General features: G+C 50.5%; 10 protein-coding genes across 10 annotated transcripts; 3 read left to right on the top strand and 7 right to left on the bottom strand.

The window, feature by feature from the left end:
* Positions 1–176: 176 nt before the first annotated feature.
* Positions 177–2681, bottom strand: BKA67DRAFT_528645 (VID27 cytoplasmic protein-domain-containing protein; the record flags this gene model as incomplete). Its single annotated transcript, XM_046098969.1, has 2 exons — positions 177–1955; positions 2007–2681. The coding sequence occupies 2 exons, from the start codon at positions 2679–2681 to the stop codon at positions 177–179; spliced, it is 2454 nt and encodes an 817-aa protein (XP_045950976.1).
* Positions 2682–3851: 1170 nt separating this feature from the next.
* Positions 3852–4697, top strand: BKA67DRAFT_665644 (putative short-chain dehydrogenases/reductase; the record flags this gene model as incomplete). The annotated part of the gene is made up of 2 exons (XM_046108579.1): positions 3852–4375; positions 4427–4697. The coding sequence occupies 2 exons, from the start codon at positions 3852–3854 to the stop codon at positions 4695–4697; spliced, it is 795 nt and encodes a 264-aa protein (XP_045950975.1).
* A 1420-nt stretch (positions 4698–6117) lies between these two features.
* Positions 6118–7874, bottom strand: BKA67DRAFT_528777 (T-complex protein 1 subunit zeta; the record flags this gene model as incomplete). The annotated part of the gene is made up of 3 exons (XM_046098982.1): positions 6118–6362; positions 6414–7767; positions 7833–7874. 3 exons carry the CDS (start codon positions 7872–7874, stop codon positions 6118–6120), a joined length of 1641 nt encoding a protein of 546 aa, XP_045950974.1.
* Positions 7875–8315: 441 nt separating this feature from the next.
* BKA67DRAFT_528872 (prenylcysteine oxidase) lies at positions 8316–10034 on the bottom strand (the record flags this gene model as incomplete). Its single annotated transcript, XM_046098989.1, has 2 exons — positions 8316–9251; positions 9315–10034. 2 exons carry the CDS (start codon positions 10032–10034, stop codon positions 8316–8318), a joined length of 1656 nt encoding a protein of 551 aa, XP_045950973.1.
* Positions 10035–11167: 1133 nt separating this feature from the next.
* BKA67DRAFT_488310 (uncharacterized protein) lies at positions 11168–11446 on the bottom strand (the record flags this gene model as incomplete). The annotated part of the gene is made up of 1 exon (XM_046096948.1): positions 11168–11446. A coding segment is annotated over one exon (279 nt), but the record flags the coding sequence as incomplete, so codon positions are not given.
* Positions 11447–11990: 544 nt separating this feature from the next.
* Positions 11991–12987, bottom strand: BKA67DRAFT_542803 (uncharacterized protein; the record flags this gene model as incomplete). Its single annotated transcript, XM_046101156.1, has 2 exons — positions 11991–12234; positions 12425–12987. 2 exons carry the CDS (start codon positions 12985–12987, stop codon positions 11991–11993), a joined length of 807 nt encoding a protein of 268 aa, XP_045950971.1.
* A 6390-nt stretch (positions 12988–19377) lies between these two features.
* Positions 19378–20256, top strand: BKA67DRAFT_528818 (protein-L-isoaspartate O-methyltransferase; the record flags this gene model as incomplete). The annotated part of the gene is made up of 3 exons (XM_046098985.1): positions 19378–19598; positions 19698–19948; positions 19997–20256. 3 exons carry the CDS (start codon positions 19378–19380, stop codon positions 20254–20256), a joined length of 732 nt encoding a protein of 243 aa, XP_045950970.1.
* Positions 20257–21142: 886 nt separating this feature from the next.
* On the bottom strand, positions 21143–22766 carry BKA67DRAFT_147114 (uncharacterized protein). The gene is made up of 3 exons (XM_046095097.1): positions 22475–22766; positions 21876–22325; positions 21143–21805 (listed from the first exon to the last, which is right to left on the bottom strand). Exons 1-3 carry the CDS (start codon positions 22493–22495, stop codon positions 21233–21235), a joined length of 1044 nt encoding a protein of 347 aa, XP_045950969.1. The 5' UTR covers positions 22496–22766; the 3' UTR covers positions 21143–21232.
* A 745-nt stretch (positions 22767–23511) lies between these two features.
* On the top strand, positions 23512–24389 carry BKA67DRAFT_589193 (uncharacterized protein). Its single transcript, XM_046104432.1, has 3 exons — positions 23512–23778; positions 23863–24048; positions 24131–24389. Exons 1-3 carry the CDS (start codon positions 23761–23763, stop codon positions 24278–24280), a joined length of 354 nt encoding a protein of 117 aa, XP_045950968.1. The 5' UTR covers positions 23512–23760; the 3' UTR covers positions 24281–24389.
* Positions 24390–25890, bottom strand: BKA67DRAFT_589190 (putative tricarboxylate transporter mitochondrial carrier protein). Its single transcript, XM_046104431.1, has 4 exons — positions 25537–25890; positions 25442–25462; positions 25230–25361; positions 24390–25161 (listed from the first exon to the last, which is right to left on the bottom strand). Exons 1-4 carry the CDS (start codon positions 25637–25639, stop codon positions 24512–24514), a joined length of 906 nt encoding a protein of 301 aa, XP_045950967.1. The 5' UTR covers positions 25640–25890; the 3' UTR covers positions 24390–24511.
* Between the last annotated feature and the right edge of the window lie 99 nt (positions 25891–25989).

Genomic DNA, 25989 nt, shown 5'->3' with positions numbered 1-25989 from the left:
CAACATAACCGTGCCAGACCTACTACGTCGCACTAAATCGTGTCCTGAACGCCGGGGGAATATTGTGTTGTGAAAAGAAAATCAACAACGACTCGCGGAAAACAGATCTCACACTCTCGTAACTCCATCATGTCATGGGCCATCATGCAAATCCCGCCTCGCCACAAACCGTCGCCCTAATATGGTGAAGCAACCACGTCGTCCCTGCCCAGCTTGTATCGCCCGCTCTCCTTGGTACCGATCCTTCCTGAATTTTTACGGGGTGTGCTCAGTCGAGCACCGAAACCGGCGATGCTCTCGCGTGTCGGCCTCTTGAGCTGCGTCTTACCAACCATGTTAACTTCGTTCGGCAGTGCGACAATGACATTCTGATCAGTGCCGAACTTGAAGTCATCAGCCTTGACCTCGTCCGAGTATCGCTTGATGGTGTAGGGGGCCTTGGCACCGCGCAGGACCTTCCTCAAGTTCCAGTCAATGATGTAAGGGCCCGTGGCAGTGATGATGGACGTCTCCTCGTTAGACTGGCCCGTGTTGAAGCGAGCAGGAGTGAAAGTGACAGGCTTGCCAGTTTCGTAGGCGAACTGTGCCACATGCTCCGGAGTCAAGGCCAAACGACGTGGTTGAGGCTTGGAATCGGCAGCGAAAGACTTCTCAAAGCCGAGCTTGCCCTCGTTTTTGCCAGTCTTCTGCATGGCGTCGATGAGCAACAGGTAAGTACGGCAAGTACCAAGGACCCAGCGACCATCAGCAGAGACGTCAAGGCCAATAATAGGCTCGCCGAGAGCTGGAATGTGTGTCTTGGCGTTGATGCCCAGGCGGTCGAATAGACGGATGTCACCCTTGTTGGAAGCAACGGCAACGTAGCCCTTTTCTGTGGTGGAGATGGAGCTGAAGTCATTCTTGGAGGCATATTGCTTGAGCTGGGAGTCGACGAGCTTGTCGCCGGCAAGTCGAGGATCGACACGGAAGAGGGAGTTATGGCTGATACCAAGGAAGGTGGGCTCGTGGGTCATCTGGGCGAACTTGTTCTCGGGGGCAAAAGTCACGACGGGGATATCATCGTGGACATTCCACTCATCGACGACCTTTCCATATTCGAGATCCATGCGGTAGAGCTTGTTGGGATCGGTGTCGTTCTGCAGTATCATGTTGCGATCTTCGTTGTGTAGCATGGCCTTCTTGGGAGAAAAGAGCATGCCCTTGGGCGTCTTGACTTCGGAGATGTTGGTAGAAAACTCAAGATTGTTGTTGGGAGCATGCTTGAAGACACCAATCTTGGAACCCCTGACAACGAACGAGCGGTCGTGCTTGTAGCCGACAGCGATAGACTTGTTTGTAGCACCATCTTTCGGCTGCGTCTCGAGATCGTCTTGGTCCTCGTCCGAGTCGTAGTGCTCACTTCTCGCACCAGGGTCCTCATCTTCCACCTCCTCAAACTCGGGCTCCTCCGGGTCTTCCTCGTCTTCGTAGCCCTCCTCGGGCACATCGTCCATCTTGAGATCCTCGAAAGCATCAAGGACGTACTGCCTCTCCTGGTCCTTGACCTTTGTCCACTTGATCTCGTTCAGTTGCTCCCAGAGAGCGCGCATGAGGCCTTCCTGGAACCGCTCGAGGGTTGGCTGGTCCTTGAAGCGTATCAACCACGAGTAGGCAGAGCCGTCATCGGTAAACTGGTTGAAAATAAAAGACAGAAACTCAAAGTTGAAGACTGGGTTGATGTCTGCAACAACCGGGATGCCCAGCCACTCTTGGTCCTTGCTTGCGACATGTAACCAGTATTGCCAGTTTCCAGTGTCGGAGACCTGGGCTGTGACGGAGGAATCCTTGAGAACGAAGGAGCCCGAGGGAAAGTCGAAAAAGTGCAGCTCTCCAAGCTCCATGGACAGAATCTCTTGAGGCTCGGGTTGGGCGGGCACGGCCGGGGGACCCATCTGTCGTGTCGGGGCGCGCACTTCCTTGTCTTGTCTTTGCGGTTCAGGGCTCCCGTCAGCGGTGATGCGAGCGACTGGTGGTTTCTGGGGCGTGGCATCGCGCCTGACGCTCGTGTTGGCTGGGTTCTTGATGGACAACATGTCGTCGGTGGAGTCAATGTGCCGGCCGACGGTAGGGCTATGAATGGGGCTGGCGTGAGGGATGGGCTGCTCGTCGTCGAACTCGAACTGTGCAAGGTCGGACTCTGAAGCAGTGGTATGTGGTTTGCGGTACTTGCGCTCGTACTGGCACTGTTTTGCGATGCGCTCGAATGCTTGGAGCTGCATGGACTGGACGGAGCCGTCGCAAACGAATTCGTAGACGTCGCCGAGGTCGCCGCTCAGGTCCTTCCAGGCAACAACGGTGGCCGATGCGTCGCGATTCTCGACGCGGAAGTGTAATGCTTCGTCGAGCAAGAAGGTCTTCTCGTCTCGTTCGGTGGCGAGGGCATCGATCTCGGCGTCCTCTCCTTCCTCGTCGGCGAGCAGCTCAGCCTCGCCTTCCTCATAAACCCTCTGGACAACGAGCTGGTATTGGAAGTCCTGGGCGGTCCTGCGGATGCGGGCAGTTGCGTCCTTGAATATGAGTTCGGAATAGCCCTTGGGAGACAGTGGGCGGACCAGGTACAGTTGACCTTGCGGCAGCTCGATCAGAGACTCTTGGTTGTTGCTGCCAAAAATCAGCTTGCCCACATTCTTGAGGACAAACATGTTGCGAGGTGCGGGGGGGGTCCCACGGAGGCGCTGGTGTGATACCAAGGAGCGACAGAGGGGTTTTGTTTTTATTTTTCTATGGGTTGTTTCTTCTTCTGAGGTGAACTGGGACGGGGAGATTGCAGTTGCACCGGAGCAAAAGAAGAAAAAGAAAAGAAAAAGGATCGGGTTCGGATCAGGAATGCTGGATTGCGACAGCAGGTTGATATGGTGCTGTGATACAATATCAAGGTATTATTGGCCCTATGAATGGGAGCTGCGTCATAACAAAAGACCCTTTGGAGGGCCTGCAGCTTTGAAGTCCAACTTTTGTACGGATCCCTAGGTCAGAATCAGAAACGAGGACCGAAAACCAAAACCCAGACTTTGGATGGCGGGGTGAAGAGTGGCTGAGCTCCAAATCACGCCACCTTTCTTCACTCAAGGTAGGCAGCCACATTCTCTTTTTATCGTAACCTTCCATGTCTGCCAGATTCTTAACACAACGGAAAGGCGTGTGTTGTTTTCATGTTGAAATCTGAAACTGCCGGATAACTTTCTTCTCTTCTCTTCTCATGTTCCCTCGGGCTTTGCAGCATGGACGGCTGACAACCCAAGAGTCTTCCCTTTCAAACTTCACTTTAAACTTGTCGGTCGAGAGCCTCTGGCCCCCCCTCGCTCAAGGGAAATCCCATGTCATTTTGGCGACTATATAAATTAGTTAGCACATGGGGTCAAAGCTATCGTTCAATTCACCTATAGTATTCTTCATGTGTACTGCTTGTATCGTTCAGCATGACGTATCAGGTAGGGAAAACGTCTAGTCATTTCAGTCTAATAACATGTATAATTGCGCCATGATACACTCGGTCCTCCCGCTCTGAGCCAGTATTTGTGTCCCGCTTGCACGACATTCTACACTTATAATTAGGTAATATACGTAGGTATGCTGCCCACCACCCACACGACTATACCGTACCTGGCGCATATATTACGGCGGACCTATGACTTAGCGCTAGGGCCCGATACGTCACCACTCTTTAATGCGACAGAAACGGAAACCCTATATTGGTTGCCAAGAACCTCGAAGCATTGCAATTTTGTCGGGGAAGTTCTATAACCAACTACCCAATTTCGACTTTACTGGTTCATTCACTCAGCTCTCGTGGACGCATTCAGATAATCATCATGGCCTCATCAAACAAGACAATGGACTTCAAGTGCGCCCTCGTCACTGGAGGCGGCGGCGGCATCGGCAAGGCGCTATCGCAGTGGTTCATCTCCAAGGGCAAGAAGGTCATCATTGCAGGCCGGACAGAGTCTAACCTCAAATCGACGGCTTCTGAGATCGGCGCTGCTGGTTACTACGTGTTGGACACTGGACGGGTCGCCGACATTCCCGACTTCATCAGCAAGATCACCAAAGAGCACCCCGAGCTGGACTGCCTCGTCAACAACGCCGGCGTGCAGCGGCCCCTGGAGGTCGAGAAGCAGGACCCGGAGGAGTTCCTGCAGAAGGCGGACCAGGAGATTGACATCAACATTCGCGGACCCATGCATCTGGCGCTGGGCCTGCTCAAGCACCTCAAGACCAAGGAGCACGCAGTGATCATGAACGTGTCGAGCGTGCTGGGCTTCGTGCCCTTCTCGGTCATCAACCCTGTCTACAACGGAACCAAGGCGTGGCTGCACTTCTGGAGTGTGGCGCTCCGGTGAGTTATCCGTATCGCTGGCTCTGGAATATGCAGCTGACAAAACCACAGAACACAACTCAAGGGAAGCAATGTGCGGATCGTCGAGATCGCACCTCCGGCCGTGGGCACTGATCTGCACCGGGAGCGAGAGGACCCTGATGACAACAAGAAGCACAAGAACCCGATCTCTTTGACGCTCGAGGAGTTCATGGACGAGATCAGCAAGAAGTTGGAGAATGGCGACGAGATGATCACGGCTGGTCCCGGTAATGCTATCGTGAAGCAGTGGGATGAGACGATGGGTGCCAAATACAAGGAGATGACGAGTAAGAGCAAATAGGCTGCACCGCCACTAGTCACGTACCGGCCTAATGAGGGAAGCCGACCAATGCTTGACGATCGAAAACAAAAGGGGTGAGAAAGAAAAAAAAAAAGAAGACGAGTCTACTGTGCGAAGCATTGTGAAAGGTATATTAAATTTCATGATACTTGAAAGCAATAAAAGTGAAGGGCTAACTAACTTATTATTTGTGTAAGCCAACAGTGACACAATGCGCCATTGGAAGAGAAAACCCCGAATCCTACCCGACTCAAGTCGTATAACCATCGTGCTGATTGACACCTATATGTGTTTGCATACACGATTCTCCTTGCTTATAATCATTTCTATATGAAGTACATTCGGATTACAACTTGAAGTCCTGTCTCGCTGTAGTCGAGCAGGAGCTGTGGTTGAGATGGACGCGGAAATGGTGTATTGCTAGTGATCACATTGACCTTTTCGGGCGATGGTCTTCTCAAGCAGCTCGGAGTCGAGAATTTTGAGTGATTCGGCCTTGATAATCTCAGGATCATCAGCGAACATCGTCGGTAGACCGAAAAGAAACCTGCTAGGCTCTCTCACCCGAGATTCCTGTCCTCTATGTTTCTCTACTTAGTTGGATATCTGAGGCAATTCTGTGCTGCCCACCATGTATGGTTCAGGATTGTAAAAACGGCGTCGACGACATCTCAGTGCAGAATCCTCAAGCATTTCATAAGAATTTGATCTCATCATGTAACAATTTGTTTTTGGTTGGAGGAACGAGAAGAGACAGCTAAAACCACGATTACATGAACCTCCCTGGGGCTGCCGCTCTTCAGTGAGGGACGTTGTTCTTCGGCCAAGACATCATGGGACCAGAGATCAATGCCCTTGTGGCCCAAAAGAACAACAGCGGCAACGGAAATGGAAATTATGAGTGGTAGGTAGTGGCAACATAAAAATACCAATATGAACACATGATGCACGCAGGGCTTCATAATCCACGATCGAAGTGCTAGGGAATATATATTCGTGGTAAACGCAGGTGCACTAAGGTTCGGGGTTGAATATCAGGTGTCGCGACCTATATAAGATGTAGGAATGTCTTCCTGGGAGACCGCATGTGAAAGCCAGATCCCCTGTGATCGTCGTGCTTGCTTCGGGCATACGAGTGAGGGATCCTGCCATGGCCCCTCACAACTGGGGAAATGACCGACACTTTTTGGAATCAATTCCAGGCTTCCAAGAAAATGCGTTGAAAGTACAGGAATATTCGATGGAGTGAACCCATGATTCTTTATATGTACAGTTTTCCACGTAGGTTTTCAAGGAGGCAGTTGAAATTGTCATGGCCACGTCATACCCTCTTGCAAGAGGGCCAGTTCATTCATGTCTATTCACAGACTTGCGTCGTGCCTCTGTGGAATTAAGTACGGCTGGTATCTTAGGAAGGCTTTTACATATTCTCCTCAGGACCATCCATGCCCGGGCCAGGGCCGCCTTGCCGTCCCATTTGTCTTGCCTTCAATAGCTCGTCGCAAAGGAGTAGGTTCGATGCAATACTCGATGAACTCGCGATGCAATTTCGTAGTACTCTGAAGGAATCATAAACACCCTCCAAGGTGGGATCCATGGGCTCGCCTGTGGTCAAGTCCAAACCAACAACGTTGCCATCCGCATGCTCGTCCTGGAGTGCCGCAACTGCTACAGGTTAGTGGGTAAGTCGACAACGGGGAGGGGCAGTTCACTTACGGGCATCCTGAATGTCGTGACCGGCGTTTGCGGCAAGTGTCTTGGGAATGATCAGCAAGGCGTCAGCGAATGCGTCAACACCCCACTTGGCCTTGCCCTTGACGGTCTTCTTGAAAGAGTCGCTCTTGAGATGAGCGGCGCAGGCGACCTGGAAAGCACCGGCACCGGGCACCACACTCCCGTCGACAATCATGTTGTAGACACTGCGTAGACCATCCCTGACGGCGTCCGAAATCTGTGTGATGGTGTGTTGGTTGGGCCCCTTGATGAGGAGAGTGACGGACTTGGGCTCCTTGACGTCCTCTATGAATGTGTACTTCTCCTCACCCAACTGCTGCTCGTAGACCAAGCCAGCCCAGCCGAGGATATCAGGCGACAAGTCCTCGACACTGTTCTGTGCGATACCGCCGCAAATGAGCTGCAGACGCTCCATGTTTCTCCTCTTTGCTCTTCGCAGGGCGAAAATGCCGTTCTTGGCCAGGACATCAAGGGATAAGGGATCGATGCCCTTCTGATTGACAATGACGAAGCTCTTCTTGGGGTCGTTTCCGCAAACCTCCTTCTTCAGGTCAACGATCTTCTTGAGCTTGGAATCGACGAATCTTCGCTCGCTCTCGACGAGCTTGTCACGCTGCTCCGCACTCGAGTAGAAGAAACTCGAGTTGATCTCGGACTTTTCGTACTCCAGACTGACGTTCAGGGTCAAGATGAAGGCGTTCTCGACACGCTTGGGCATGTCGGGGTGTCGGGGGCCGTGGTCTAGTGCCAAGCCGCGAATCAGCTGTGTGTCGGCGGCGGTTCTGTGCTGCATCTTCATGATCTCGACCATGTGCAGATCGGGCTTGGCGGGGGCCTCGTATATGGCAAGGACGGAATCGACGATGTCCGGGGTGAGGGCTCCGGCCAATGTTGCGTTCAGCTTGGTAGCGAGCGAGGTTCTGGCCACGGACAGCAGCAGCTCTCTGTCGACCTCTTTTGGGAGCTTGAACGAGTCGAGGAACTTGAGCGATTCGGCCTTTGCAATCTCGAAACCTTCGGTAAGGATTCTGGGGTGCAAGCCCTCGGCGATGTACCTCTCCGCCTGCTTGAGGAGCTCTCCGACGAGAAGCACGACCGATGTTGTTCCGTCACCGCAGATGTCGTCCTGTGCTGTGGCGGCTCGTGCGATCATGACTGCTGTGGGGTTCTGGATTTGCATCTCTCGTAGCAAGACGTTGCCATCCTTGGTGAGCTTGATCTGTCCAGCGCCGTCGACGAGCATCTTGATAGTACCCAGCGGACCGAGGTTGGACTTGAGGACATTTTGCAGACCCTCGCCGGCACTGATGTTGACTTTCAGAGCTTCACCCCGCCGCTACAACAGACAAACAATACAATATTAGCGAGCGTCTCACTGCACTCGAGATCAAGTGTACGTACGCGGGACTCGGCCTTGGGGTTGAGTAGCTGTGCGGCTGACATTCTGGCAAATGTCAGTTGGGAGAGAAGCTGGAGATGTTGGTATGCAGTTGCAACCTTTGTATTTTTTTTTTCGGGGTAGCAGCGAGTTAACTCAAACTCAGCAGTCTCTATCTTGCTTAGCAGCAGCCTGGGACTTCCCGAGTTGGTTGTTGCAATAAACAACCTGCCGGTCCGGCGAGGGGTAGCGTGCCAGCTGCAGCACCCACGGGCTGTGCTTTGTATTGTACCCCTGCTTGCGGATCTGTGCTTCCTTAGCCTTCTCCGCCACCCGCCAACATAAACAACACCTGCCTGTTATCTCCCTTGTTTTCTGATTATAGCCTCATAGCACATATCCTGTCGCCATATATTATTACGTGCTAATCTATAGCGAACCTGACTTCGGCCAGCGATTGCTCTGCATGTTCTGTTCCCACTGGGCACTTGTGCTACTGTGCTTGTCTAGTATGCCCCTAGCACCCTTTGATCCTGCCCGCTCTCTGAAACTACCGAAGCATTATTGCCCTTGTCATGTCCATCATTCAATGCCACGTAATCATCGACGATCAGCCGGGCCACGTTCATCCCGGCCAGAGCATTGGTTTCCATTGTCGAGATGAAGCTCTCCATACCAGATGTGTAGTACAGACCCTCGCGTAGAATTGGGTCTTGGAAAGTCACCCTCGGGAGCTTCTGCGGGTAAGGGTGGAAGACCGTAGCATGGTACCATGAGATCGGCTCCACAACCTCGAAATCTGCTTGGTCCTCGGAATCCACTGAGCTCGTGAAAGTATCGGGGATCTTGACTCCCAAGAGCGAGGACAGAAATTCCGGTGTCACCTTGTTGGGAGAGAAGATCTTGTACACGTTCTCCTGGCGTTGAGTCTTGGAATTGAGCACAATTTGGTTCAATGTTGCTGAAAAGAAGCCAGCCTTGCCCGCCCCTTCCGGGCCAGGGCGTGCTTCCTCGTCATCCGCCAGCGTAGTCAGCACCGAGATAGGTGCTGTCGTGCCTGGCTCAAGCTTGAAGAACTCTGGGCTAAAACGGAATGGCGTAGCGAAAAGAGTGACATGTAAGGTCGTGTAGGGTATTTCGTCGATCGGTTGCTGGAGTAGTCCGTCCTCATGAGTGATATCACTAAATTGGTAAGGCGTGGCAATCACCACGTTGTCAAACTCAACATCCTGCACTTCTGCTTTCGCACTCGAGGAGCCAGTACCTTTAGTCGCGATGACGAACTTTGAACTCGGCGAGGCAGGATCCTTGCTATTTGCCAATGCAATCGACGAGACAGATGTGTTGAGGTTGACGTTGGATCCAGACGCCCCAACCATGTGTGCAAAGATCTGCCAATTGCCTCCTGCGACTTGCACCGCACCGTCCGTAGCCAGCGATACCTACAGTAATACATGTTAGCCACCAAGCTTGGCTTCGCCTTGTCGTAATGGTTATCCACATACCATAGATCCCATGCCATGGATATAGGCCAAGTTGGATGCATAATTAACACGAGTCGCAGTCTGCACAATATCGTGCGCAAAGGCCCCGTACAGCTTGTTCTGTTCGAGGAATTGACGCCCAGTAACGCCGGTGATCCTGTGCAGGCCCAACTCATATATCCTGGTCGTCAGAGATCGAAATGGAAAGTATGGTTCCTCATACAAGTTCAGGAAAGTGGCGACCGTCTCGCGGACGAGTCTTCTGGTGTAGTAAGGGGCACTGCCGTACTTCCAGACGAGTTTGACCAAGCTCCACCACTCCCATGACTCTGAGTCCTGCTCAAAGACAAACTTCTCGCCATCCCAGATACCCAAAACGCCAACTTCATCGGCTCCAGGATTGACGAGCGGAAGGTTGAAATCTCTGCTTGCATTGTAGAGAATATGGTTGATGCTCACAAATATGGACGCACCAAGCTCAACAGGCTGGTGAGGATCACCGTAGGCATCGACTGTCAGTGTACGCCCACCAATACGTCCCGTCTTCTCAAACAGTGTAATATTAACAGCGAGACCTTCTTGCTCGGCATATTTGCGAAGGTGGTACGCCGTTGAGGATCCAGCAGCTCCAGCTCCGATGATAGCTACCTGTTTCACTACTTTGTGGCTTGAGTTGTCGTCAGCAGTGACGCCAAGGATCCACGGCACTATCAGTGAGGTGAAGGCGACAAGCCGGTTCATCAGGCTTTGAGTTCGCATAGTAACCATCTAAAGGTTCTTGATACAAGCAAGCCTAAATGTCTTTATGCGATGCGTGAAAAGAAGATCAAGTTGAAGTTGGTCGGTCGCGTTGTAGTCATTGTGGAAGGCGTTAACTATGTAACCTAAGTCGATGATTGAAGAGTGGCGGTGCAGACTGATCAGTTTGACCACCTGCACCTGAGTATTACAACTGTAGTCCCACTAAATTCCCCCTTAACTGTCGTCCATTGAATTGACACCTGCTTTAGTGCGTCTCAGCTACCGCTGCCCACCGTATTCTTTCTGCCTCCGGTTCCTGCATTGAATTAAATGTCTGAATGTCGCGCAAGCAATCGGAGCAAAAATGCTACTTACACTCTTCACTGGAATAATTAGCCCAACTACATACTATGATTCAATTTGTTTCACCTCATATTGTTCGAGGTTGTAACTGTATGTGTCCGTGGTAGTATACTGCAAAGCCGAGTGAATGCGAGGTATAACTGCTCCATCATGTCAATCAAGTCTAACCTTAGGTTAGTCTAGACTAAGGTTAGATAACAACCACCTGCGCTCTCGCGTGGGTTTCGAGTAACCTGGAGAAGTAATCTCAAGGCCTTCACCCTCGCCAATGCTAACGTTGCATGATCAGACATATGTTGGACAAATTACAGTTACAATTTCAGCGCTATTGAAAATTGTACATCCTCTGTGAATGTAATCGCAGAAACCCCGTTGCTTTCAAAACTTAACATACAATATCAGTGCCGCCGTACCACATGGGAGGGCCGCCGGCAGCTGGATGTCCTCGCTTATCCTCACCCTGACCCTACTTCTTGCCCGCACCAGGTGCAACTTCGCCGAGACCAGCAAAGACGTTCTCCATAGCGTCTCCTGTCTTGCTCGCAAATTCGAAATGTCTGCTATCTCTCGTACTTTATTTATAACGTTTCCTACCTTTAAGGAGATAGACTCCACACCTTCTGTAACTCTTGCCGTAGCATTAGGGGTCGAGCTAGATGATAAGCTGGATGATAAGCTAGAGATTGAGTCTAAGACCTAGAAACCAACAGTGAAACCTTTGTTCGAATCTTTAATCTAATCGCCATTGCTTTGATATAAAGCATTATCATCGGCCAGCGTCTCAACATATCGCCAATCTTGTCAAGTGGGGCTAACATTAAGCTAGTAATGGTCTCGAACGGCGGCTTATTAAATACGCTAGGATGACTACGAGTCGGTGTTAAGTACTTGGTCCTCTTGAACATGTTACTCAGCTCGCTCGACTCGATATTATCGAGTGCTTCCTCAAGCTTAACTAGATCGGAATACGCTCCTTCCTTAACATAGTACTTTAGGTTCTTCATTAACTTATCCAAGGTAGGCTGGAAATTGGAACGATTAGGCTTAAGCTTCTAAAATTAATAGAGAAGCTCCCTATCGATAGAATGGCGGGTAAGCTACTAAACAAAAGAATTCTAGTAGCGGATCTTCTCGTCGTCGTTCTTTCTATTTAGAATACGGTCATGGTAGGACTTAAGCTAATAGTGGCCTTCCTTGATCGCTTCGATTATCTCAGAGGAGGCAAATTGTTAAGAAATAACGCTTATGCACTGGGATTGTAGCTGGGGTCTAAGCCTTCCGCTCACACTTTAAGATTATATTTATAAAGTTCGTAAAGCGTCATTAGCCATACTATAGCGCGGTAATACATATTAATTGAATTTATAGTGTTTAGGCAGGGCGTATTATTACTAGACTAGTAAAGGATATCGGGAAGTAAGAGGCAAGTAACAGTTATCTACAAGCCGGTCAATATATATCATGAACACACCTCTATGACCTATAATATAAGTGAGTTTCTATCGGCAGTGCCGTTTTCGAAACAATGGCGATTTCAAGCATCACCGCTTAAGCTATCGATGCAGTTGTCTATTCAGGGCTGTAGTGTGCAATCTAAAACATGCGTTCTTCTATGACAACGAGTGTTCCTCCGTTCTCCTTAAAATATTGCGCCACCGCCTCCTCCTTTAATGGATTGTTATCTACGTTTGCCGTGAATATAGCAGATTTCCCCCAATCCATCATCTCCTTCCCCCTTTCCTTGCCCTCAATGGCCACGCAGCCAGAAGACCAACTCTTCTGGAATCTTAAAAGCCTCGTGCTTATATCCCCGTCTGGCAACGGGCATTGCCCGGACCTGTTTGGTGCGCACAAAATTGACTATGCGACGATCTTGGCACACGTATTTCTGAGGGAAGTTATCCTTAAGGGAAGCATCAGTCTCGTCCTGATATTCTAGGTCATTTGCTGCGCGACGCTAATCCTCCTCGTGTCTGCGCGTCTCTGTTGCACGCTACCGTGTTTGAATGTATGTCCCAAACACATACTCATTGCCGGCACCATACTCCTTGAGTATGTAACCCTGCACCCCCTCCAAGAAACGCTTTGAACGTTCACCCGGGCCTGGCTTCTCAATGCGAATAGACGTGGCTATCTGGCGAAGTTCTCCGCACTCCTCGAACTGGACTGCAAATTTGGAGTAAGAGTTCCTCCAATGCACCTTCTTTTCAAAACGCATCACAACATGGTAACGCACATGACCATCTGCGTGCAACTCTTTTGCACCGAATATCTCAACCCTCCCACGCCTGTTGTTGTCACTCGACATACGGGGCATCCGCTGCTCCATCCACGTGTGCAGATACTCATGAAACTTCACGTGGTCAATGACACAGGACCGACTGTAGGTTAACCAAACCATCCTGCCCTGGAACAAAAAAGGCGTATTCTCAGTAATCAGCATCTCCGGCGGTGAGTGATGAAACTTGACACCGTCTTCGTCGAGTTCCGCTTTCTGTTCGGGCAGATCCAAGTCCATGCCATCCTTGGTGTCCTCGGGCTCCTCGTAGACAAGTTGAGTCTCCATCTCCTGATCCATCTCATCCGCCATTTTGCCATTCGCAAAATGCATAAGCAACTAACATTTCTCCATTGAATGTGGCCGTCCCGTCCTACTATTAGTACTTCGATAGTGGCGTGTAAACTGGCGTTTGTTAGCGTAATGGGTCTAGCACCCTCTGGCCCCCCAACTCGCAAATCCATTGGTTGTCTGCATTGCTGCCGCTCCCATTGGTTTAAATGCCACTCAATGGCAGGGGCAGTCTTCCAGCCTGGCTCTCACACCTAAAGTCTGGGGATGGGTTCCGGTGTAGCAGTTATCGAAATGGATAATCGCGTCACACGCCTGCTCCAAATCCTGCGGCCATGCGTTGGGACGACCTGGAGATTTACGGGGTCGTACGTAATCGACGTTTGGGACCAATCACTGCCATCAAGTGCAACGAGTAACACCGCCGACGTTAATGCCCGGCTCAAACTCTCCCTCCACGAAATTATGTACGCAATAGCACCAGCGTTGCTATAAGAACTTCGCTGGACAGAAATGCTCGAGCTTATGCATGGAGTCAGTAGCCAAAAGCTGGGCTGCAGCGAGTTAGACTGACATACGCGGCCCAATATACTAGATATACTTACAGTGTATAATAACTGACTCGTGTAAGTTCCATGGGGTCCTGCCAGGCGCAACGCCTCAAGTATACCCTATCACCCGCAGGAATCTAATGACCGTCAGGATCGCTGTGTCTTGTAAACTAGTTTTAGCAACGATTCCGAATCAGCAAATGACCCGCATTTGTGTTAAGTAGCTGGCCTGGCACTTTCCTACAGTACATGTGTGGCAACCAATATATACCCTGAGATTACCATCGTTCTATTGACGGTCGACCCACTGTTTTTAAATGTCACAACATGCTATGAGCGGTGCAGTCCAGCAGCAATACGGTGAAGACCAGCTCATCTATATATATCCTTTATATTTGCCTGCCCTGAACCCCTACTTCAAATTGGAATGCCGATTGCAGTGCCGGCACGCAGTGTCCACCACACTGTATTTCTGACTTCCCTCAACTCAAAGCATTCTTTTGACAATAGCTGCTCCCGAAACCTATAACTCTCTTGACCTCTTACTGAACTGACTTTTGGCGTACTCTGAGGTATAGTAGTTTCCTATAGAATATGTACGTAGTATAGACCATTGTCGAGTTAGAGCCTGCGTTGTGCCCCTGTAGTGAAAGTTGGGGGCTAAACTAGCTTAATTTTTTTTTACCGAGAAGGCCGTAGGCTGACCAGAGTTGCACATGCAATGCGTGGAGAACTAAGCTTGTGCTGTTTGTTCTGGTTGGGTAACTTGAGGTACGCATTAATTTTCCTTCTGCTTTGTGCTAACGTAAATCAATTTTATTTGCGTAGCACAAAACCTGAGCATACTTTGAGTTGTTCATCCCGCAACTACAGGCTGCGTATAAGAGGTTTTATACTGTCGCTCATGCTTATAGGTCAAGTCTACCTAGAACTCTCCTAGTCTCATTTCGCATATTAACAATCAAGTATTTCGGGCTGAATAGGAGATATGCAAACTCTAATACTCATCATTCGACTTCCGAGACTTGTTGATCTTCATCTTCTTTGTCAAAGTTGCTATCATCGTCTGCTTCTTCATCGTCAATCTGAATAGCATGAGGAGTGGTTACGGCTTTGTCCGTTGGTGCTAGTGTTGCTGATGTGAATTTACTACTGCTGATGATTCTGCGTACATTGATCAGCAGCTGGCTGGCTCCTCGTTAGCGCCTATGCTGTTCTTGAACCATGGGTTGGTGCAACAATGCTATTCTCGGGCCATCGAGAACCCTGGTGAGGCTGATACACTATATTGAGCGGTGGTTGAGCATACGCCGCGCCGTTCACCATAGCTTGACCTGCAATATTGAACAACGCAGCCTTTAGGCACCCTAATCTCCATTCTAAGTCGCATTTCTCCTTTTCCAGAAAATCAATACGATCCTGCAACGCCCATGAGATTTTTGTCGTCTGCACAAGGTCCCACATTAATCTTCTGAGCTCCTCATCCTAGGTTCAGATCGGGCCGCGGTGCCTTCCATCTGGAAGGGCCAGGATGTACTGAGATGGGCTGGGTAATTCCTGTATCGGTGTTTGGCACAGGTGTATTTATAATCTCACTTGTGAAGTCGAAGCTGATATCCGGGGCAGGATATCCTATTGTAACCTACCATTTTCCCTTTTTTGATAGGTTGTATCATATTCCCAACATCCTAGAACTGGGTGTGGCCCCCGGGTATGCTGCCAAGGCAGTCTCATAGATAGTTTTGGCAGTGTCATTACGAGCCACTCCTCGCTCAATCAAAGGATATCGTTTCTGACGCTCGTCCATGCGATACTTGGCGTGGAAGCCTAGTGATTCCGACGGAGGATGATTATGAAATGGATTGAGCACCCGAACTCTCCAAATATTGTTCTTCTTGTCATGATTGCACGAAGCCTTCCATTTACAACCGGTTTGAGACGAGAAGCTGATGCTACCACCAGTAAGGCGTTTTGGCCTTCGATTGTACCTAGATCCCACCTATCTATTGCAGCCCCTTGATCTCACATTGCGAGGCTACAAATTCTCACGATCACATTTATGTGCTTCTCAGTCACTTGACTGCTTGCGGTAAAGCCGTTGACTATTGTGTGCCCTTCGAGCTGCTATACGCCCAGATCGCTATTTATGTTTCTTCGGTTTGTGCTTGGTTATCTGTATTGGCCCGGGCCTTAAAGTAGACGTGGAATGATCTTATATTCAGATCATGGGCACACGATCGGAGTGCTCTCGCTTTTGGGTAGTTGGAACTAGTTGGGATGATTCTTGTGCCTTAGTCTGAAACGGGCATATTGTTTCATGAGCCTGCCAGGCATAATAACTACAAACATCGGCAAATCACTGCTGATACTACGGTCGTATTAAGACGATACATGTGCTTATTTGGCATGGATTTGTCATCCGGCTTCATTGTCGATACATTTGCTCGTCGTGGTATTACGCACTATACTACTAATGTTTGAGTGTTGGGACTCGGAAGACAGACTCACTGTCAAACGGTGTTTATAATTTCCGCAGTATAAGATTTATGTTAAGGCCTAACCCCTCTATATTACTGCGTCTATCATCGGACTTTTTCCATGCCTCGCTGGGGCTTGTATCGAGTTGTCTTAATTGCGGTCAGTCACATTGACATTGTGGACACGAAGAAAGCAATATTATCCGAGACGCTCCAAATTGAGAAGGTGTTGTACTTTGAAGTGGTAAAGATACGAATGCGTGAGGTTTACTTGAAGCTTAATCTAAAAAATAAAAAATAAAAGCATAACTTCTATTTAATATAGCTTGTAAAGTATCAGTATATCATTTCAGATTCATTCGAGGGAATCTCATTTTGGATTCTCCTTCAACTAGTCATATTGCACAGATAAAAATGCTGGCAAGTCATACGATAGGCCTGGATGCGCTGCGTTTAGAGGTAGCATGAGAGAAAACTTTTAGCAATACTCACGCCACTCGATCTCTGAACTTATACAGCTTGGCAAGTAATAGTCTTTCGAGGTCATGGTGAGAGATTTATGCAATCCAATCAAGTGCAACAAGATGAATTGTCTGATATCGGTACGATACCTGGTTCAAGATAGAGCTTATGTGGCGATTTCTTGTCAACGCCTTTTTGGTCATTGCCAAAGAGCAGGGTACATTCAACTTTACTTACCGTTACAATCAGCGATTCTCTCCGATCCTTCACTTAGTGCGCTTCAATATACCGAGGAGTTGTATAATACTAGGTCGTGTATGAAGAGCAAGACAGTTGGCACCAAAGGTGTTAGTTCTTGCCCAGCACATCCTCTGGACCTCAAAAGTTTTCTTATGGGGGTTTCCATCTGGCTATGTCATCTACGATGGCGACTATTCGTTCTATGTTGAATATAAAACTATATTTCCAGTCCTTTATCACTGGAGCGTGTATGTTATGTATCCCGCGTAACGTGTGTGATTATCGTGAGAAATCTCGGCTCCCACGGTTTGTCAAAGCATAGAGACAATATGTCGATGGAGGTATCGAAGCACTTGACGCAGCATGCCATCTCAGGCATAGCCGAAGATCGATAAGCACTATCATCTCTAGGCTTTACAATAACGTTCTTAATTTCGTGATCCGATGTAGTTCTGAAGGACCTTCACAGCGGCTAGCTCGGTACTTTGCATGCAACCTTCATTTCTCCAGGAGAGCACTTAAAATTATGTGGGCCTGAAGAAAATTTGACATAGTGGCACAATATGAGCAAATGAGAACCTGAAGCTTTATAAATGGATGGATGGCTAGAAGAAGAAATGAAAAACCAGCTCCTTGTCTTTGGTGCAGCTTGCTAAATTCGCCTCGTCCTAAGGGCTCATGATTGACAACGCGTATTGTTGTCACTGTACCGGTGCCAGCAACTCTATGCCACTGGTGAGATTTCTGAGTGTACCAAGAGAAAGGAAGGTGTGGAAAATATGCTGGACCTCTCCCCTGCGAATTCTACTTAAGTCTACAACTTTCTCGAACATGCCGTTTTTTTCTCCTAATTTCTCAATTAAGCAAGGCCATTTTTGAATAAATTAAATTATGCAGGGTATATTCGGCGTTTAGACTATCACATAAAGGCGAGCCCTGCCAAGGATGCATGGCTCTGGGATGAACTTCTTTTCAAGACTGCAGCCACTGAATTTGACGTGCAGGGACGTCCGTGGCTTTTATATGAAAGCTGTAACATCGACCTCCGACCACCCAAACTCAAGCTACCAGCGAAATTCCGAATCGATCAGCCACTCGATTACACACCTAACGATCTAGAAGAAGTGCTGGGAAATCTTAGAAGGACCTATAATCCCTCCAAAGGGTGATCCAAAAGAACGCAGCAGATGTTCAGTAGTTGTGGTATGAAATCCTGGTCAACAATCACGAGAATACTTTTTACGACTTTGGCCAATGAGTGTATTCGGGAGCAATTTCTGATGACGATGAGCGTTCTTCCTTGAAGGCACTCCGAGCTGCAGCTGCAGCAACAAGAACTATCATCATCGCAGTATATTGTCATTAACCACAATCCATCGTCCTTCGCCACCTGACAATTTGATGGGGCGGTGATTGGAAGCAATGTATCTTACTGACATTCTCCAATAGCCAGATAGTGGACTCAGAGGTTTTTCACATGAGCCAGAAGAGCCAGAAGAGCCGAAGGAACCAGAGGACCTGAATGAACCGGATGAAACCCGGGCGATAACTTGCAGCGGTACAATATACAACGTCGGTAATAATCTGCCAGTACCCACCGGCATCAAGTGGTGGAATGGCACGATCTGGAATGGTAGAAAGCATACCGACGCCCATGACTGCCGTTGGCGCAACGGGACGAATGTCATTTACAGTCCACCTGGCAATGTGACGAATGGTCATGGTGTCGTCACCTGCAACGGCACAACTTTCGGCGTTCCTGCGTTCTATCCCACGTCCGCGGGTACCCAAGCCTAGGATGGCGCTATATGGGTTGGTAACGACTCTACAGCTGCTTAAGACTGCCGTGACAAACGCTGTTGTCCCGAAAACCACAACTTGGTTGCGCACTAGTACGACGACTCGCTTGCTCTAAGCGTGGTATCAACTAGCATGGTATCCGAGACTCTGAATAAGGCGTTCAAGGGCCTGGTGTGGCAAAGGCATGGTTCATCCGTCGATGACAGGCCCTCTGTGATACATCCATTCATTCATACCGAGAAGAGCGCAGCCCAGTCCGTAGGCTGAGCTTGGTTAGGCGCGGATCAGAGACATATCAGCTCTGGTTATACTCGACTTCCCCTTTGCATATGACTTGCTGTCGGTGCTCTCCCTTCCGTGTATCCACATTGTAATGCAATGGCAATGAGTATTAGGTAGCATAGATTGTATTGAAATCAAAGGACAACCAAGCCCAACAGCTTATGGAGTGAACTTTGGATTGAGCTCGTATATGACCTCGAAAGTCGTCTAAAATGTGCTTGATCGGAATGCTTCTGCGATTAGAGCGTAGCCATGACCAACTTGTGCGAGATGGATCTATTTGCGCCCCAGGCCGCCCGATGTTTTTCCAACAGAACGGCATAGCAACTCCTTGGATTCGAACCTGCTATAAGTTCAGCGCCATGTGAACACTAGGGCCACCTTTGCCAAGTAAAGTACGAACAAGCCTCGAGGTATAATAAGTGGAAGCTACCCCACGACCCCACACTTGACACTGACGTCTATCCCGGAGCTCCACCGGCCCCTAGGAAACTTGACTTACAACATTCCCAGACTCGCCACCGAAAACCCGAAGAAGCCAAACCGAGGTCTGTTATATGAGATTGCTCAAACGCTTGTACTCCAACCTCCTCACCAAGATGGCCTGGCGAAGCAGCGGAACCACCAACTCGTCCCTGGTCGAGAACATGTGGCAGCACTCCCTCCTGACTTCTCCCGTCGTCAAGGCCGCCTTCCTTAGGGTCGACCGCGCACACTACGCGCCGAGGAGCCCGTACGAGGACTCGCCTCAGTCCATCGGGCATGGAGCCACCATCAGCGCGCCGCACATGCATGCCAACGCCGTGGAGAGCCTGCTGGAGTACGTGCTGCCCGCCGGGCCCGCGGCGCTGAAGGACGGCAAGGGCAAGAACGTGCCCGCCGGCAGGAGGGATTCGAAAGCCGGGGACGAGGTGGGCAGGTCGGATGTTGGGGGTGTCAGAGGTAGGCCCAGGCGTATCCTGGATGTGGGCAGCGGGTCGGGCTACCTCACGCATGTGCTGGCCGAACTGGCAGGCGAGGGCAGCGTGGTGGTGGGTCTTGAGCACATTCAGGAGCTGCGCGACCTGGGCGAGCGAAACATGTCAAAATCTGCCGAGGGCGAAGCACTGCTGGCAAGCGGCCGGGTCAGGTTCCGTGTCGGCGATGGACGGAAGGGATGGACGGAACCGAGTCCGGGAAACTCTCTACCGCCAGTGGGTGGTAGCGCGGATAGACCAGCTCACAGCAGCAATGAAGAAGGTGGCTGGGACGCTATTCATGTCGGGGCAGCAGCGATTGAACTACACCAGGAACTCGTGGACCAGCTGAGGAGTCCGGGTCGCATGTTCATACCCGTTGGTGGCAAGAATGGATGGAATCAGTATATCTGGACGGTTGATAAGGATCGTGATGGCAACATCACGAAGAAAAAGTTGTATGGAGTGAGGTATGTGCCATTGACTGATGCGCCTGGTGGAATGAAGAAAGGAGAGTCGTGAGTGGACTTTCAGAGGAAGCAAGCCGAGATAAGATTGATATGGTGGAAAGGCATGAGACTGAATTGAAGGTCGCCACTTGAGTAAGACACTTACATAGGCTAGAAATTGTACTATGCTGGAATCATTGAGAGCAACACCTTGAGTTTTCAGAGCAGTGGGCTATCTGAGCAGAGCAGATACCCTTTAGTACTGCACTCTCCAAGGAAAGCCATCTCGTGTCGCAATTGTTGGGTATCAACACATACGGGCTTACACCCGGATCAGGGTTCTGGCAGCGCAGGCATCTCTAGAAATGGTGACGGAAATGGTGATGGCGGCGACCTTAAATCAGAACATCAGCATGGTGTGAGCGGAAGTCTCACTGCGCCCCCATATGCACAAATGCAGCTGCACAATGAGTTATTGCTTCTGCCCTACGACGAGAGTTCAAGCGCCTTAATACAACTACTCTTGTCAAGGTATGCATACAAAAGTCCCAGCAGTCACTTGACTCGGACATGACTCAAATATCTACCGGCGCGAATGTGGCTACTCACTGTGGCTAAGACCATGCCGCCAACGTTTTACTTGTGACAACTACTCAAGTCTAGTGACTCTAGGGTCTTTCGATTCTTCTCTCTTGCATGGTGGCACAATCGAATAGGCATCGAGACCTTCGTGCCCATCGCTTGTTTTGCAGTACAGCTTATCAGTTTGGCTGGTGGGGAAATTAGACATGGTCGCAGAAGTTCACGTGGGGGCTTGAAGTGGTACTCTTTATGACCACTATGCGTGGTAAGAAAATCCAACTTGTTCATATTATGCAAATGAGCTTACTCTTAGGGATTGCGTGTTGCCCCACACCTATCATCAGGTAGAGAGGATCATTGTACCAAGTAATTCAACCAAAATTCCCAACGCCATAGCCATGCTTAATCTTCAGATGATTTCTTTCGCTTCAAATCAGTCGAGCCCTTGTTTCCGAGGATACAAATAGTTAGACGACCCGCCCGGGATCCTCGCTATCAATGACGATAGGAATGTGCCTGTCTGGGCCCTGCAATACCAACTGCTCGTGTCGCCTTGCCCTGATGTAATCGCTGACAGATCGAATCAAGATAAACCAGCCGACGATCATGAGAATGTACGCTACCCATTCGGAACTGGCGATATCGCTGAGAGAGCTTCCATCACCGCTGGCCGAGTTGACGGCGTTGGGGTCGAAATCGTGGCTGTTTGGGTCAGGGGGCTGAGCATATCCATCTGTAGGGGCACCAGTCATGCCATCCGAGTTGGAGGTGCCTTTCATGTAGAAGCCGTACTGAATCAGCGTGATGCCGAGGCCAGCGCGAGACCCGTTCTTTGCAGCGTGTGTCGAGTGCAGCAGGTAGGTGAGGAGAAAGCCGACAAGTTGGAAGGACATGGAGATCATGCCGTTCCAGATGAAGCTGAAGATGGAGCCAACGGGCATGCCGTCGATGTATACCTCGTCGGGACCACCGAGGCCGGGGGCCAGGATAGTCGTTTCCCAGTAGGGCGGTGCGGAATCGGCGGCAGCTTGCTCATATGTCTGTGGGAATTAGTAGAGTGTTGCAACATGGTAGACTACAGTAGCGTAGCGCGGAAAGGGAGACACATACTGGAGGTTGCTCCTCGACAACCTTTTCCCCTCTCGCAGGCCTTGCCATCATGTTTGAAAAGACGCCGTCTGACTGCATGCCGCCACCGTAGATGCGCGAAGAAGGCTGCGCATTGCTCCCACCAGGTGCGTCGGGCCGCTGTGCCGTCTGGCGTTCAGGAGCGGACGGCCTGTCTGGGGTGGCTGAACGTGTTGAGACGGGAAATGAGGACTGCCGTACTAAGCGCTGCCTGTCATCGGGTTCATCGTCGTCGCTGTCGTCGCCATCGGCATCGAATGCATCGGCGAGGGTGGGATCGACATTCTGCTGCCTCCTGCGCTCGAAGGACGAAGCGCGAGAGTGGAATGAAGGTGGAGGCGAGCTTGGTATCCTCTGTCGGGCGGATGGAGGGATGGCTGAGATGGGAGTATCGCCGTCGTCGTGGTCGTGGTCGTTGTCCTGGGTATTGATCTGATTGATGAAGGCTCGAGTTAGTATGCGACAGACCACGCACCACTACGTAGCAGATGCGCGAGACGACGAAGAAGAGAAGCAGAAGAGGCGGGCATGTCGGTGGGGAGGCCTCCACCCGAGTTGAGTCTTGTGCTGATAAGACTTACCCTTTCGTATCGCCCTGCCATTTCGACTTTGACTGACTAGAGAGAGTTTTCTGGGCGGGCAGATCAAATGTGTGACGAAGAGGGAAAAGAAAAGTGGTAGAAAGCAATGAAATGACCTTGGCTGTTGTGGTCACTGAAGAGGAGTTGGTGTTCGGGGGGGGAAGTGATGCGCAGTTAGGCAAGTACAAGTACGGAGTTGGTGGTAAAGTATGTAGTAAGTACGGACCCGTAGTATGTAATGTGATACTACCAAATAGGTTGGTTTCGGTTTGGGTTACGGTCAATCGGGGATAAGGTGTGGTGAGTAGTTTAAAAAGGTGGCAACGGAATGCCGTACCCTTTTTTGGGGGGGGTGTTTGGAGGAGGAGGAGGAGGAGATTTGAGGCCGATGAACTCAAAAAAGAAACGAAGATGAAAGTAAATAATAAAGAGAATTTAATAGAGAAGAATCGCCCAAGACAAAAGAAGGCTCGCAGGGGGTGAAAAGGAGGGTATCGAAGACTGATCTACGGGATCCGTAAGGTTCAAGTAAATGGATCAGTTAATAGGAGAGTGAAATCTGGATGGGTGGTGTTGGGGATGGACAATCCGTACGGCAGACGGATGCATGGGAATCAGGAGATCAAATGCGTCAAAACCGTCGGAGACGACACACAGAAACAGGGCCCTTTCTCTCTTGTCTTCTCTTCTCGTTTCCCGGGGGCAAGCAACCAAACGTCCAGATGGGCTGCGAATCCCGGTGCCTGTCGGTGCCTGTCGTGCCCATCGTGCGCCTACCGCTTGCTCTCGCTCTCGCTGGCAGTACATGGCATGTACTTATTGTCTATGCTTATGCCGAGTTGCCGCTAAGCCCGCTGATGGAAGATTATTACATACTGCAGTACAATTGCTAGAAGCGCCCATGGACAGTCGCTGACCAATGCCAAGCCAGTACGCCGTACTCGCCTGCCGTGCACGGACTTTTACTCGTTAGAGGACAAAATGCGACATGCGACATGCGACACGCGACTTCGAGGCTTTAAGTTAGTCCCCTGCCCCCGCTCTCTCATGCATGCACTAGAACCCGGAGATATACCGGCGCGAACCGCAGCAGTGGTATCGGCATCATCAATTTTCTGGGGCTCCGTCCAGATAGCGTCAAGCTCTGTGAGAATGCGCTTGTGCTCATGCTATATACACGCGGTACCGTAGTAGCGAGAACTTGGTCTGGTTGCCGCATCTGTTGAACCTCATAGTAGCACACAGGTTATGCCACAATCGTCCAGATCATTTTGCACCTAGTCACAATGTCCAAGCAAGCAGCTGTAAGTCCGCACCCACGCAGCCACAGCCCAATCGTTCTGTTCCCCTACAAGAGCGTCGTGACACTGATGCGTCGCGCAATACAGAGCGCCCAGTTCCACCTTCTCAAGGCCCTCAACAGGTGGCCCAAGGACAATCTTCGGCCTACCGTCCAGCTCCAGGAAGTTCTGAAGAAGCGATTCGAGGGCAATGCCTCAAGTTTGTCCGAGGACGAGAAGCTGAGACAGGCCAATGCCTTATACTCGTTACTGGACAACCGATACAAGAAGAAGGCATGCCACCGCCCCCTCCCCCGCCAGTTGCGAGTTCACGCAAAGAGGCAACACGGCAACCCTGCTAACACGTTCGGCTTAGTACCCCATCATCGGAGAACACTCATTGCTCAAGCCTAAGAGCAACCCAACCTACTTCAGCGACCTCGTGCGAGAAATGGAAGACGCCCCGAGTCGATCCTGGGTGGATAGACAGCTGCTCTGGCTCAAGGGACTCATTCGTCTCAAGTGAAAACAGTCTTGCACGGAAAAGAGGCACATCTTTGGGTACCATAGGTCAAAGTGCCAAGTCGGACAGGTAGAACCGGCATGTACATCTCATGTATAAACGAATCAATATTATACCCTGAACGCCCTCGGGCCCCTTTTTTGTTATCCACCGCAATGGGGTATTTGTCTAGATTCTATGCTGGGCTCTTATCTTGTCTCCGATCACCTCCCGAGGCCTGGATTCCCTCCCCCGCTATATGATCGTGCCTTCGGGATCGTACTTGTTGAAGAGTTCCATGCTCTTCTCATACATGGCGAAAACAATGCCACCGCTCAGAACCAAGCGTCCCAGCCGCGGCAACGCTCCGCTCCAGAAGGTCAAGACACCCTCCTGCTTGAAGATCATGCTCGCGCACCGGAAACTGTTGCCGTAGACCTGCTTGGCCTCGATGCTCTGCATCCTCGTCTTGACGGTGTCCAAAGGCTGCGTGGCGTAGACAGTGATGATGCCCGCCACACCACCAATACCAAATGTCCCCAGCATCCCCAGCTTCTCGCCCGGCGCCGTGTAGCTCTCTGCCAGTTGCTTCAAGCTGGTGTATGAGCCGAATCGGACGGCCGAGTTGGCGCTCTGTCTAGCTGCTGTCGGTACAAGACCCTGGAAGAAACCGCGCAGACCGCGCTCTCTGTAGATGATGGGAATGGCGTCGAGGAAGCCCCTCATGCGCGGGTTCGGCTTCTTGCGGTCGTCGATCAGGGTCGTCTTGATGGACTCGGTCGGCGTCACCGCTATGAGCGACTCGGTCATACCGGCGAAGAATCCGGCAATGACGTTCTTGGGCCCAGAAATCTTGCCGTTCTCGTCGGCCAGCATGCGCTTGTACTGCTCGAAAGAGACGAAGCCTGCGAGGGCGCCGGGTTAGCCACGCGGCACCCGCCTGGTTGGATGCAAGGTGTAGAGATCAACGTACGAATAGCTGCCTTTGCCGAGTTGCCGATGATCAAGGTCGTGCAACCCGCGTACCACTGTCCGCCGAACGGGGGCCACGGGAGCTTCTTGCCCTCTCCGAGATGGCGGTTGAGTTGTGACCTCGTCTTGGCGACTGCGCATGGTTGTGAGATGAGATTAGATTCAGATTCATGCCGCGAGCTTTCAATCGGGTGCGCTCATCGTTGGACTTACACTCGGCAGGGTATGTTATAGCTGTTTGCGGCAGGCACATTAGTAACCGCTCCTACAGTCGTATGTATATACGCTACATCATCGTCAGGTCTTACAGATTTCTACCGCCCCTGCTAGAGCTCCGGCGAGGATGGAGCGTGTTGTGCTCGGCTTCTTGGACTTGGCCGGGACATCTTGTTGTACCGCTGCGGTCGCCATCTCGGCCGGAACAATTGCTTCTTATATCGGGAAGCTCTCAAGCTACGGCGCGGCTGGGTTGGATTGACTGATGGCGTCCGAGGATAGACTCGCCGTGTTCTATGCGTGTATGTAGTAGCTAGCTACTGTAGCTGCAGTATGACGGGTGCGTTCCGATGCCGCTATCCGCATTGGAAATCTCGAAAAGTTTCGGCGGGGCATTCTTGTCCGTAGCTCAGCCTGGGCTTATTTATGTAGGTACTATCCTTACACCATTAATTAATTACTTACATCTGTTCCGTGCAAACCCACGTGCATCCGAAATAACTCGGTGCGTTCCACTTCTGTAGTAAGCAAATTGCATGCTCGTA

This window comes from Truncatella angustata (genome assembly GCF_020726525.1).
Source record: "Truncatella angustata strain MPI-SDFR-AT-0073 chromosome Unknown BKA67scaffold_15, whole genome shotgun sequence".
NCBI lineage: Eukaryota > Fungi > Ascomycota > Sordariomycetes > Amphisphaeriales > Sporocadaceae > Truncatella > Truncatella angustata.
This window is presented reverse-complemented; position numbering and strand designations above follow the sequence as displayed.

Coding starts and splice junctions, on each gene's coding strand:
- BKA67DRAFT_589190 (XM_046104431.1), bottom strand. CDS start 25,639: ATGGCGACCGCAGCGGTACAACAAGATGTCCCGGCCAAGTCCAAGAAG. Junction 25,362..25,441: donor TATAACATACCCTGCCGAGT/GTAAGTCCAACG, acceptor AACCATGCGCAG/TCGCCAAGACGAGGTCACAA. Junction 25,162..25,229: donor CTCGGCAAAGGCAGCTATTC/GTACGTTGATCT, acceptor GCGCCCTCGCAG/GCTTCGTCTCTTTCGAGCAG.
- BKA67DRAFT_147114 (XM_046095097.1), bottom strand. CDS start 22,495: ATGGCAGGGCGATACGAAAGG. Junction 22,326..22,474: donor TGGCAGGGCGATACGAAAGG/GTAAGTCTTATC, acceptor TTCATCAATCAG/ATCAATACCCAGGACAACGA. Junction 21,806..21,875: donor TTGTCGAGGAGCAACCTCCA/GTATGTGTCTCC, acceptor TAATTCCCACAG/ACATATGAGCAAGCTGCCGC.
- BKA67DRAFT_589193 (XM_046104432.1), top strand. Junction 24,049..24,130: donor ACAACCGATACAAGAAGAAG/GCATGCCACCGC, acceptor CGTTCGGCTTAG/TACCCCATCATCGGAGAACA.